The 13,310-nt window shown below is 28.8% G+C and overlaps 2 protein-coding genes across 3 annotated transcripts in view; both read right to left on the bottom strand.

Moving 5' to 3' along the window:
* The window catches only part of LOC129912228 (monocarboxylate transporter 3), a 64,856-nt gene that overhangs the window by 17,098 nt on the left and 34,448 nt on the right, over nucleotides 1-13,310 (bottom strand). The window lies entirely within an intron of this gene.
* On the bottom strand, nucleotides 7,995-11,642 carry LOC129912232 (uncharacterized). The gene has a single exon (XM_055990382.1). It carries the CDS (start codon nucleotides 10,214-10,216, stop codon nucleotides 8,546-8,548), a length of 1,671 nt encoding a protein of 556 aa, XP_055846357.1. The 5' UTR covers nucleotides 10,217-11,642; the 3' UTR covers nucleotides 7,995-8,545.

Genomic DNA, 13,310 nt, shown 5'->3' with positions numbered 1-13,310 from the left:
ACCAAAAGCGATACTTGGTATCGTAAAATTAAAAATAAAATTAAAATAGAAAAAAAATTACAAAAAAAATAAAAAAAAATTGAATTAAAAAATTGATTATTTCAAAAACTTTACGACTTTTTAGCATCTGGTTTTCAGTAATTGATTTAAAATTGATTACAAAATTGATTTTAATTACCAAAAGCGATACTTGGTATCGTAAAATTAAAAATAAAATTAAAATGAGAAAAAAAATGTTTAAAAAGTTAAAAATTTTGAGTTTAAAAATTAATTATTTCAAAAACTATACGACATTTTAGCATCTGGTTTTCAACACTTCATTGAGAATTAGCTAGACAATTAAATAAAAATACAAAAAGCAAAGCTTGATCGTGTAAAATTAAAAAAAAAAAATCATGTGTGCAATTCACACGTGGTAGAAGTGAAACCTTAAAAAATCATTTTCTTGCAAAAAAAAAAAAATAGAAAAAATCTACCTATTTTTATTCTATCACCTTCAAATACATGTTTTTTATATGACAACCTATATTATATCATCTGAAAGCTTATTGTCTTAGCTCAAAATATATATATCGATCAAATCTATGAGACATCTACAAAAAGAGCTATAATTTTTTAAACTCATAAAAAAAAACATTTATTTTTATGTTCTCATGCTATTAATTCAATTTTTTTGTTTGACAACCTATAAAAAATTTTATACCATGTGAAAGCTTATTGTTTCACCTTGTATAATGATGCATAAATCTAATTTCAAAGATGTCTACAAGAGAAGTTAGAATTTTTTAAAGTCAACCATGTCGAATTTCCAGACTGAGATTACGGTACTTCCTATTCCTACACTGGTAGCTGGTCATCGCCAACAGATCTCCACAGGTGTTTTGAGGTATTTTTCAATTTTTTCAATTTAAGATTGTGTAACTTGTAGAGCACGTACCGTTATGTGTGATATATCAAATAAAAGGTTATGTAATCAGCATGCGTATTAAAGTTAAATCAAATTTGTATGTGCACTATATCAAAAGATATAACGTGTGTTGGAAAAGAACATCTTTTTACCGTTATCTCCGAATTTTGAATATAAAATTAATTGAAATTTTGTACAATTATAATTTATTTAATTACCAATCTACAGTACAAATTTCATTCATCTATCTATAAAAACAAAAAAGTTATAACAAGTTGAAGTCGTGTCGCGTTTTCGTTTCATCTTGTTTCAAATCACTACGATACTAAAGAAGTTTTCACTTCAAAAATAAAGTTACAAAAAAAAAATTTAAAAAAAGTTAAAATTTTGAGTTTAAAAATTTTTGTTTCAAAAACTTTTCACAAAAACAACATTATTTAAAAAGATTATTATATAATAGGGTTTTGGCTTTAAAAAAAGTTATAATATAAGATTTAAGGTGTTGCCGTTGTTTTTAAATATTTTTTTAAAATAAAAGTTTTTTTTTGGCACTCTCCGAAGTAAAAAATTGAAAAAAAATAGAACCCATCCAGTCTGCTTTCTGCCATTTTGAATTTAGAAACTACATACCATCAGGAACACACTTGCAAAATGGCAGCCATTTCCGAGTCAGTAAATTTCAAAAAAAAATTTACCACTTTGCGCCCTTCTGCCACCCCTTTTCCATCCACTTAGCTTTCTGCCATTTTGGAATTGTCACTTTAACACCTTCTTCAACCACCTCCACCACTTTGCACCCATTTCCGAGAAAGTTTTTTTTCCAAAAAAAAATGCAAGTTTGAGCCCCCACCCACGCTTATTCCATCCAGTCTGCTTTCTGCCAATTTGGCATTTGCTTATCCCACCCCTATCCAACAATTTCATGAAAAAAAATTCCATTTCCCGAGTCAGTCCGAAAACTTGCAACCATCTCTTAGACTATAAGTATTTTGACCAGCATTCTTTTTCAATTTTGGTAAGGTAAAGTAATACCTTTTGCTTATTTTAAGCATGTATCAAACTTTTGAACATGTTAAGGCTCAGATTCATAAAAAAAAAATGGAAACATTTCGCAAGTAAATATTGAAATTAGGGCATTTATTGTTACAAGTTAAAAATCCCGTTACCTGTTAAACAAATCAATGCAGAACTGATTTGTTTGCGTCAAATTATGTCTTAGCTAATAAAGAAATACCAGAGTACGAGTACTGAGTAGAATCAGCCATGAATCTGTACAAAACAAAAAAATACACAAAAAAAAGACAATTTTTTTTTGCGTAGTTCACTTTGAATCCCAGATTGAACCCTTATATCTTGGAGCTGGAAATGAAATTCCTAGGGAAGAATTCCTCCTCAGATAGCAAAGATTCAAAGCAAATTTAGGAAACACAATTTTGGGACTTATTCAGCAAGAAAAGCACTAGTTAACCTCTTGAAAGCATGTTGAAAACTATAAAATTCGCAAAAAAACCACGTTGGTAAGCCTAATTTTTTCTGGATCAAGGTTTAATGAACCGATGAAAGTTTTTTTGCACTCCATAAATCACCAAGAGTGAATTTTGTTCGGATGCGGTCTAGAAAACTTTGTTTAAGAAAAAAAATCTTACCAACGTGGTTTTTTGCGAATTTTATAGTTTTCAACATGCTTTCAAGAGGTTAACTAGTGCAAGAATGCTGGTTAAAATACTTATGCCGCTCAAAAAATAGCACTTCTAATACAAAAAAAGCTGCCTGAAAGCCAAATTTCACTCATATGACTTACTTTGACCACCATGAGATTCACCATAACATACTTAATAAATAACCATTCACCTTACCTATATAAAGTTTAACCGTAAGAAATTATTCTTATCAGATCGAGAATTTTAAATTAGTCAAAATAATTATGCCGACGACTGTAAAACATATACAGTTATATTTATTAGTTTTTGTTAAATTGATTATCGGAGGATATTTTAAGTGATCTAAGCTTGCTTAAATATTTAATTTGCCTTTAGACAAGCTTACTTATATTCTTATCTATTTTATCGGTTTAGTCAAAATTAAAATAGTATTTGGATTCTAAATCCATACAAAACTTTACAACACAGCTTAACTTGTAGCCTATCAATGCCTTATATTATCGAACAAATCAAAATAATCCTAATCCAGCATAGCGGTTGCTAAAAATATCCCCAAATATAGGAAAATAGTTGGTTTGAATACCGAAAATTTTTTTCACTTTTCATTTTCGTTCATGTTCTAAAACTTCGACATTTTGCAAATCACATAACAATTTCTTGTTTAAGTTTTGAGCTCTTGGGGGGGGGGGTCATGACCCCGTGACCCCCCCCTGTATACGCCGTTGCTCTGTTTGCCTTTTTAAAGTTTTAAAAATAAAAAAAAGTAAGCTTATTATTTTTTTTATTTGACTGTTTTACAATTTCTTATTAGACTTTTTTACCTTAACTAACAATAACTCAACAACGGTTTACTTTATAGAAAATTCTATATTTAATTCTCTATAATTAAGAAAAGTCTACCTTTTTAGAACATTTTTGTTTTTTTTCATAAATCATGAAAATTTACAAATTTACCAAACATTTTTTCTATCCTGATGGACCAAGATTGATCACTTTAACATCAGAAAATTCTTATTCGCTTGAGTTTATTTGTGCATTTTTTTATAACAAATATCTTTTAAATTTAATATAAACCAAAGAAAAATTTAAAATTTGTCAAAAAAAAACTTTTTAATTTTGGAATATTTTACCTTATTTTTAAAATATTAATTATTTCTTTCGTTTAGCTATCTAAGATTGAAACGATATTTATTAATAAAATACTCCGAACAGCATTTAAATGAAGGAAAAACTGCAAAGAAATAGTAAAAAAAAAAAACATTTTTTAATAATATAGAACTGTTTTTCGATATTATTTCGAGGACGTAAAAAGTGTGACATCGTGATGTAAAAACACATCAACAGTGGAACATTCTGAAATAAAAATTCTCCAATAAATATAAGGACCAAAGGACCGTATTTTTAACCACTCACATGATACCTTCTTAAAAATTCCCATTCGAAGATATCATAAGAAATCGCAATATATTTTTTCCCACAGAATCATCTCTCCGAATATTTGACGATATGTCAGTCATAAAATTGACATGTTATTTTTTTATGTCTTCTGCTATCCCTCAGTCAAAAACTCACACAAATTTTATTTTTTCATCTGAATCTTCTGACATTCGTTGATCCTTAACAATCATTAATTTTACCGCCTTTAAACAAAAAAAAAAAAAAAAAACTATAAACTATTCTCGAATGTTTACTCAAGATTGATTTTAATATACGTAATAATTGACATGGACTATTAATTTTATTTTCTCGAATATAAATGCAGTTGTCCCCCAACTGATACCAGTTTTTATGTATATCCTCTTGAATCCTTAATTGGACATAAAGTCAGATATTATCATATGGGAAATATCTGTTTGTGATTACTCTTAACTGAGCATTTGGACTATAAATCCCACCAATAAAAGTGGATATTTACTCAAATAAAAAAAAAAAAAAAAAAAAACAACAGCAAAAAATACTCTAATCGCCTTATTTTCGAAAAGTAATGGTTTTTGAATCAGAGACTACGACAATTTCAGATTTTTTTTATTACCTACTCTACTGTACTTATTAAGAGACCAACTATTTGTATACTTTTATTTATATATGATTAATGCATTTAGGAAAAACTACTTAATTCCTGGTCAGATCTGATGCGATAGTACGACTGGTAATGTTGGATGTGGAATCTGCAATTCTGTTCAAGAAATTACTACTTAACAGGAATTTTAATCAAATCTGGTGGCTATTTTTAAAGCTGAATATCTTTGAAGATCCTTAAATAAATTGGCCACAAAATTTTGACAAATTCTATATGGAGTTATAAATTACAACTTAACGTTCCAAACTTTTAACACTCATATAAAATCATAATAATGCACTTGTATAAGGAGCCGGCTCTATCTTAATATGGAAGAGAAGCCGGCTCCCGGCTTGGATATCATCGTCGTCGTTAGTCGTCTAGCATAAATTTGTTTATAATTCAACGTTAACCATAAGGCGTAACTCGTTGAAGTCCAAAACGAGAGACACCCTCAAGACAAACAATGAGTGACACGATAAAGACGGTAGTAAATTGCATGCCCATATCTCGTAACCACTTACTGACTCACATTTTTTTAATGTTAATTGGCATTCAACAAACTTGCTGATGTAATTAAAACATTATTTGCTTCGACATAAATATTTTTGTATTATAAATAAATTTGTTGGTCATTTAAAGTGGTAACACGATCGGTGGAGAGATCCGAATCCGATGTGATCACGTGGCAAGTTGGTATAAATTGAGTATGTATAGTGGCCTAATAGTGGGTACGGCATGTCTGGTCTGCAAGTTTGAAGAAGACTTGAATTTGAGACTATTGGCGACGGACGGTTTTGTTTTGCTAAAAATTTAGGTCAGCCAAATGCATTGAGGTCTTAAGTTTCTCAGCTGCCTTTTTTCTGTTGAAAGAAGAGATTGTAGCGCCTGTTTATATGAAGTGTATTTACTATCAGAAACCTGTAGTAACATAAGTATCTAATTGAGAGCAAATATAACAATATTAGAAAATTGTCTATCAAATTGATTGACACTCTTGCGAAAAATCTTAAATGTTCATTTATGGGTGTATGTGTATAGTGAATAGGCAAGTCAAACACCTAATAACTTCTGACAAAGCCGAAACTGCTTCTAAGTATTTTAAAAAATTTGGAATTGGCTTCATTTAACTCATAAAATTGTTTTTTTTTTTTTTTTTTTTTATGTATAAACAAATAATGGAAACTTATTTTTAAAATCAATCTTCCTCCAATGTTAACGAGACGTAGAAGAAGACTTAAATTGAGCGTAAGAAATCAAACTATTGAAGCTGTTAATTGGCATAGTGTAAACAAGACCTTGAAGTTTCTATTTGTATCATAATATTTGTCAAAGAAATTTAATTTTATTTTACACTTAACAGATTAAATATGTTGAAAGTTTTAACTGCCACAGTATCAGTCATATAAAGTCAAGAACTTTTACATTATGAAGACTTTTAATTTCAGAATGTCACATTTTTGAAGAGGTCGTTTTACAACACGAAGCATCAATTTTTACTTCAAAAAGTCCTTTTGCATTATAAAGACTTTTACTTTCAGAAAATCGCATTTTGAATGAGGTCGTTTTACACCACGAAGCATCAATTTTTACTTCAAAAGTCCTTTTACATTATAAAGACTTTTAGTTTCAGAAAGTCCCATTTTTAATGAGGTCGTTTTACATCACGAAGCCTCAAATTTTACTTCAAAAAGTCCTTTTACATTATAAAGACTTTTTATTTTAGAAAGTTGCATTTTTAATGAAATATTTTTACATTGCAAAGCCTAAATTTTAACTCCAAAAAGTCTTCTTACATTATGAAAGCTTTTTACTACTCAAATTTTACTTCAAAAAGTCCTTTCACATTATGAAGACTTTTAGTTTCAGAAAATCGCATTTTGAATGAGGTCGTTTTACACCACGAAGCATCAATTTTTACTTCAAAAAGTAATTTTACATTATAAAGACTTTTTATTTTAGAAAGTTGCATTTTTAATGACGTCGTTTTACATCAAGAAGCATCAATTTTTACTTCAAAAAGTCCTTTTGCATTACAAAGACTTTTAGTTTCAGAAAGTCCCATTTTTAATGAGGTCGTTTTACATCACGAAGCCTCAAATTTTACTTCAAAAAGTAATTTTACATTATAAAGACTTTTTATTTTAGAAAGTTGCATTTTTAATAAGGTCATTTTACATCAGGACGCATCAATTTTTACTTCAAATAGTCCTTTTACATTATAAAGACTTTTTTATTTTACAAAGTCGCATTTTTAATGACGTCGTTTTACACCACGAAGTCTGAATTTTTACTACGGGAAGTCCTTTTACATAATGAGGTCTTTTTATTTCAGAAAGTCGCATTTTGAATTAGGTCTTTTTACATCACGAAGCATCAATTTTTACTTCAAAAAGTCCTTTTACATTACAAAGACTTTTTATTTTAGAAAGTTGCATTTTTAATGACGTCGTTTTACATCACGAAGCATCAATTTTTACTTCAAAAAGTCCTTTTATATTATAAAGACTTTTAGTTTTAGAAAGTCCCATTTTTAATGAGGTCGTTTTACATCACGAAGCCTCAAATTTTACTTCAAAAAGTCGTTTTACATTATAAAGACTTTTTATTTTAGAAAGTTGCATTTTTAATGACGTCGTTTTACATCACGAAGCATCAATTTTTACTTCAAAAAGTCCTTTTACATTACAAAGACTTTTTATTTTAGAAAGTTGCATTTTTAATGACGTCGTTTTACATCACGAAGCATCAATTTTTACTTCAAAAAGTCCTTTTATATTATAAAGACTTTTAGTTTTAGAAAGTCCCATTTTTAATGAGGTCGTTTTACATCACGAAGCCTCAAATTTTACTTCAAAAAGTCGTTTTACATTATAAAGACTTTTTATTTTAGAAAGTTGCATTTTTAATGACGTCGTTTTACATCACGAAGCATCAATTTTTACTTCAAAAAGTCCTTTTACATTATAAAGACTTTTTATTTTAGAAAGTTGCATTTTTAATGACGTCGTTTTACATCAAGAAGCATCAATTTTTACTTCAAAAAGTCCTTTTACATTACAAAGACTTTTAGTTTCAGAAAGTCCCATTTTTAATGAGGTCGTTTTACATCACGAAGCCTCAAATTTTACTTCAAAAAGTCCTTTTACATTATAAAGACTTTTTATTTTAGAAAGTTGCATTTTTAATGACGTCGTTTTACATCACGAAGCATCAATTTTTACTTCAAAAAGTCCTTTTACATTACAAAGACTTTTAGTTTCAGAAAGTCCCATTTTTAATGAGGTCGTTTTACATCACGAAGCCTCAAATTTTACTTCAAAAAGTCGTTTTACATTATAAAGACTTTTTATTTTAGAAAGTTGCATTTTTAATGACGTCGTTTTACATCACGAAGCATCAATTTTTACTTCAAAAAGTCCTTTTACTTTATAAAAACTTTTTATTTCAGAAAGTTGCATTTTAAATGAGGTCGTTTTACATTACAACTAAACAATTTTTACTTCAAAAAGTCCTTTTACATTATAAAAACTTTTTTATTTTACAAAGTCGCATTTTTATTGACGTCTTTTTACACCACGAAGTCTGAATTTTTACTACGGGAAGTCCTTTTACATAATGAGGTATTTTTATTTCAGAAAGTCGCATTTTGAATTAGGTCTTTTTACATCACGACGCATCAATTTTTACTTCAAATAGCCTTTTTAAATTGTGAAGACTTTTTATTTCAGAAAGTTGCTTTTTTAAAGGGGCGTTTTTACATCAAATTTTACTATAAAAGTCCTTAAACATTATGAAGAATTTTTATTTCAGAAGTCCCATTTCTTACAAGACAAATCCTTTTCAAAAATAATAACTGTCAGTGCACATTTTCTTAGCAAACCAATTTCTTTTATTTATATTTCTAAAAACTAAAAACTACAAAAAACATTTTCTAAAAATTTTATATCTTTCAATCAAAAAAACAACAACACTGAATAGTACACCAAGATGATGAACAGTCCAAGCAAATTGCAAATGATCTATTGTTAAAGGTCTTAAAATTTTACGACCAGTCGATCTCTGAACAAATTTCCCTTGTCTTACAATTTCCACAGCATCACTTGTCCACTTATCCAACAATCCACCACTCATACTTTGAATTATACACCTGTCCAATATCTCAATAAATGGTGAATCACGATTTTGAAGAAATCCAATAAAATGATCTTGATAACTTTCACGAATTAAATGATATTTTGGTTTAGAATATTTCGCATGCAATTTGAGAAAAAATTCAGCTGAATCAATATCATTAGCATAAGCGTAACTTGTATTTGTGTAATAAGTTCTAGCATTTAAAACCGTTTCTTCATCGAATTTTTTCAATATTTTCTCTATTCCTTTATCAGCAATTTTGCTAAGAACTATTTCATAGCCAAATGGTGAAACCATCATCGGTACATTATTATCAATTAATTCTTCTATTGTGTCATATTGTTTAACTTTAATGAAAACTGTCAGAAAAGATGTCAAAGAAATCAGATAAAGATTGACAAGAACAAATGAAAAAATCATAACTTGACAATGAAATCTATAAGCTCGATGGATTTTTCCATTTGCAGGCATATTTAAAAGTGTTAGAACAGTTCGAGCTGTGCATTTCCAAGTGTTAACAGGCTGCTCTGTCAAACGGTCCTTCAGTAAATCCATAAAAACTATGAAGACGAAACTTATTCCAATGCATATCCAAGATGTTAACGAAAAAGGTCTAAGAAAGTACTGATTTGGATTTAAATGGCCATTTAGTGGCACCATGATAACCCAACCAACTCGTGCCAGAGGATAACTCAGCCGAACTCGTTCATTTCCATTCCATGCAACCATTTTGACGTCCATTTTGTGGGTGATGATTTCCCTATAAGTGAATTGACTTTTGAAGTTTTTAATAAATATTGCTTCAATGGTCGCATTGTGTTTTTGGAGAAAGTTCAAAAAAAGTTCCCCAGCATAGCCTGCAATTTTAGTTTGACCGGATTTATCCGAATACCAAAAAACTCTGGGAGAATCATATTGAACACCAGCTCGAAATACGTAGCCATTTAAATTTTCCAACGGATTCGGAAGAGGTTTCGCTTGAGAGATTTCTTGAACTGGATTGTTAGAATAAGGCAGAAATGCATATTGACTTTTTCTATCGGTTCCGAAAATTCTTGTAAAATTATTTCTTTGGAAGTAGTTAAAACCACTTTTCATAGTCTCTATGTTATCAGAAATAATTATAACATTTTTTCGAACTCGAATGTAACGAATTAAATTCGAAAAAATATATCCAATTTTGTCACAATATTGTACAACTAATATCGCATTTCTGTAAAATTGTTCTTTGTGATAAAATCGTGGAGGAGATGTAAATATTATCACAGGAATATTGTCATTTTGGGCTAAAAAATTATGCAGAAATTCATTATTTTCAAAACCAATAAAAACAACACTTGTCACTGAATCACTTTCATTGTAAATTCGATGTATTAAATTATGTTCGAAATTATTGCAACCAATAACTCCAAGAACTAAGTACAAAAGTCTTACTAACTTCAATAGAAACATTTTGCCGAATGTCGTTTATATGGAAATTAGTTCAATTCAAATACTAGTAGAAACTAATTTCTTAATGGATTATGGAAGATGGATCAATAAATTAGGACCTGTTGGCTTATAAAGCAAACACTTCCTACTTTGTGTACTTGCATTATTAACTGTGGCAAGTTAATCAAAATGAAACGAAAAAAAAAAAAATAATTGAAGTGTGAATTGTGAACTTTTTTTGTTACTAGTTCCTGGAAGTGAATTTGTTCCTATAGAACTAAATTAAATCATAGTACTAAACTTTTGATATCAATCAAAAGAAATGACATGTAAATACTGTGACATCTACGACGCAATTTGCAAGAAAAAGCCGAAGCAACGACTATTTCGATTTGGCTTTGTGATATAGAGAAGACTTAGGCAAGAAGTCACGGGTTTTATGTTATAATACACTGTTCTTTCAGAAGAATTACCCTGAGTGTTATAAACTCACACTAAAAAGGGGAGAGATTATACAATCAACATTAAACGAACTTCTTAGAGAAGACATGCATCATAATACAAGTTCTTAAAATACAACTGCAAAATTTTAATCTTTGTAATAATAACAGCCAACAACGGAATTTTAACTAGAACAAATTTGATTTCAACATCTTAACATTGACAAGCGGACTTGGTCATGATGAGGAACAGGTATTCTTTCCACATTCAACTTACAATTTTGCTTCTATAAAGCCTTACATCAGATGCTAATGTTACTTTTATCAAGCTTTAGGGAAGCAAAATTTGTAATTTGGGAATTCTACATGTCCTAAGGGTTCAAATTATTATTTTCAAAGTTCATAACGAAGAAAACCGTTTTTGGCATGGCCTCATTTTTTTCGAAAATTGAATTTTCTAATGTTTTTATAGAGTTTAAAGTTGTTTTGCAATTATTTTCTTTTTTTAATTCGAATATTTATCGATTTCTACATATACATGTATAGTATATACATATGAAGGGCCCAGGGGAAAAACAGCTCAAGTTCATTCCAATTCATTCCGAGATAAAAGCATTTTAAAATTTTGTTCCCCATACAACTTAGGTAATGCAAAAGGCACATAATTTATTCATTTTTTTACAAAGGCTTAAATTTGCTTTCTAAAAGTATGAATGGCATCATAAAGTGCTCAGTAAATGCTACAAGACCTCATCATTAGTTTATTTTTGACAAAAAATGGACATGTGCCGTTTTTCCCCTGGACTCGTCATATACATACATATTTTACAACTAGAGTGTGAACTCAAAAATGCACTTTCAAAGTACATACATCGTCATTTTTTTAATTTTCAAACATTTTTTTTCAAAAAACAAGAATTCAAAAGTTGTTCCAAGTGGAACACATAAATCTCTTGGCCAAACAAGTTGATCCTTTAGAAATTATTAAAATCTTATTTGGCTCAAGAAAAAAAGCAGGTGTTTAAAAAATCAATTTTTGTTTTCACTTTGTTTTAACTAATTATGAACTACTTCAAAAGGGCTTCCTAAACATTTTAACATTTTTTTTAATGATTCTTAAAATCTGATAACGATTTAATTTTTATTTTTAAATCCGCTTAAATGACATAATTAATTTGTTAGAGATTACACAAATACAAATTAGAACAATTTTAGTCAAACTTGGAAAGTAAGGATTTCGGTGATTATTTAGAGGGGAAACTGAAAGTATTTTTTAACGTAATTAAATATTATTGTCAGATGACAAAAATGGAAAATGTTATTTTTCTTGTTAAAGAGTCACGAAATTGTTTTTAGAATATTTTTTGAAAATTTATAATAGTAATATAAAAAAAAGTTTTTTTTTTCTAAACGGCTCTAACGATTCTTAAAATATTTTTTACTTAAATTTCTTTGTACAAGAAATTAAATACCTACCGATTGCCACACCTACTGACTCATCGGTTCATATAATCTTTCAACAAAAAAAAGCTTCCAATTATTTGGGTTACATACGCATATACTACCTATAAAACAGAGTGCCTTGTATACATTCCGACATTTCGATTATAGTTAGCTCTCAAAAAATTTGAGCTCTTGGTGCTTTGTCATTTATTATTTCAGGATTATAAGGGTTTCCAGACAATACTCAACCTCATTAGGTTTGCTTTTTTTTACCAGACACCTTCGACTTACTCAGAATTCTTATAACAGTTAGGTACCATGGGTTTTTGAAATCCCTAAACTTCAGACTTGTGCGTCTTCTTATTTTTTGGTAACGTTTAACTTCCTTACGTATGTAGTTGCTACCTTGTTTTCATGACGAGTTACTTTTCTGTCCAAAAGACATTCTTTTTTTTTCTCACATTGAAATGCAAAGCACGTTGTATAAATTCAATTTAAGTTTCTTATCTCACTAAAGTCGGTAAATAAAAAAAGAACAATTTTCGAGAGAAGAACAAAAAAAAAAAAATGAAAATAGGCCATCGACAATGGTCACGTGCGGCTACACGAGCAATAAAATTTCTTTTGCATCCTTTTTTTTATACATACATTTTTTTTTACATGAAATTTAAAATGAATGGATGCGAAATGTAAAATTTCTATAAAATACAATAACGTAGGTATAAAATAATTCGTAACACTCTCAGAAGGAATATAATTTACCTTCAAAAAAAAATAAAAATAAAAATATAAAAACAATTTGTTTTAAGTGAAAATAAAATGACACCGTCAGAAAAAAAACATATGCAAATAGTACCTATCTATAACAGTGAAATAATTTTTTCAACGAAAATTTAATGAACAAAATTATTATACATAAAAATAGGTATACATCAATGCTATGTAGATACATTAATTTGTCGTTGAACAAAAGAGGTGCATTTTTAAATTTATTGTTCTTTTATTTCTTTTATTTTTTTTTTTTTATTTCCATTTTTCACCTACAAAAATATTTTTACGGTGTGATTGTGATTGAATTTCATTCAGATTCTGATGAAGAACAAAAAAAATATAACAACGGATTGTCATTTAATTGTGAGAATAAAAATTTAAATTTCATTGGAAAATTTATTTCATTTCAAATTTGTCACAGATAATGAGGTGTTTGTCAGTGTCAGATGTCGTGCATTGTT

The sequence above is a fragment of the Episyrphus balteatus genome, chromosome 2 (genome assembly GCF_945859705.1).
Source record: "Episyrphus balteatus chromosome 2, idEpiBalt1.1, whole genome shotgun sequence".
In the NCBI taxonomy this organism is placed as follows: domain Eukaryota; kingdom Metazoa; phylum Arthropoda; class Insecta; order Diptera; family Syrphidae; genus Episyrphus; species Episyrphus balteatus.
Note: the sequence above shows the minus strand (reverse complement) of the source record. Positions and strands in the feature narration are given on the sequence as shown.

Bases quoted from the DNA above. Each gene is read 5' to 3' on its own strand.
- LOC129912232 (XM_055990382.1), bottom strand. From the start codon at position 10,216: ATGTTTCTATTGAAGTTAGTAAGACTTTTGTACTTAGTTCTTGGAGTT.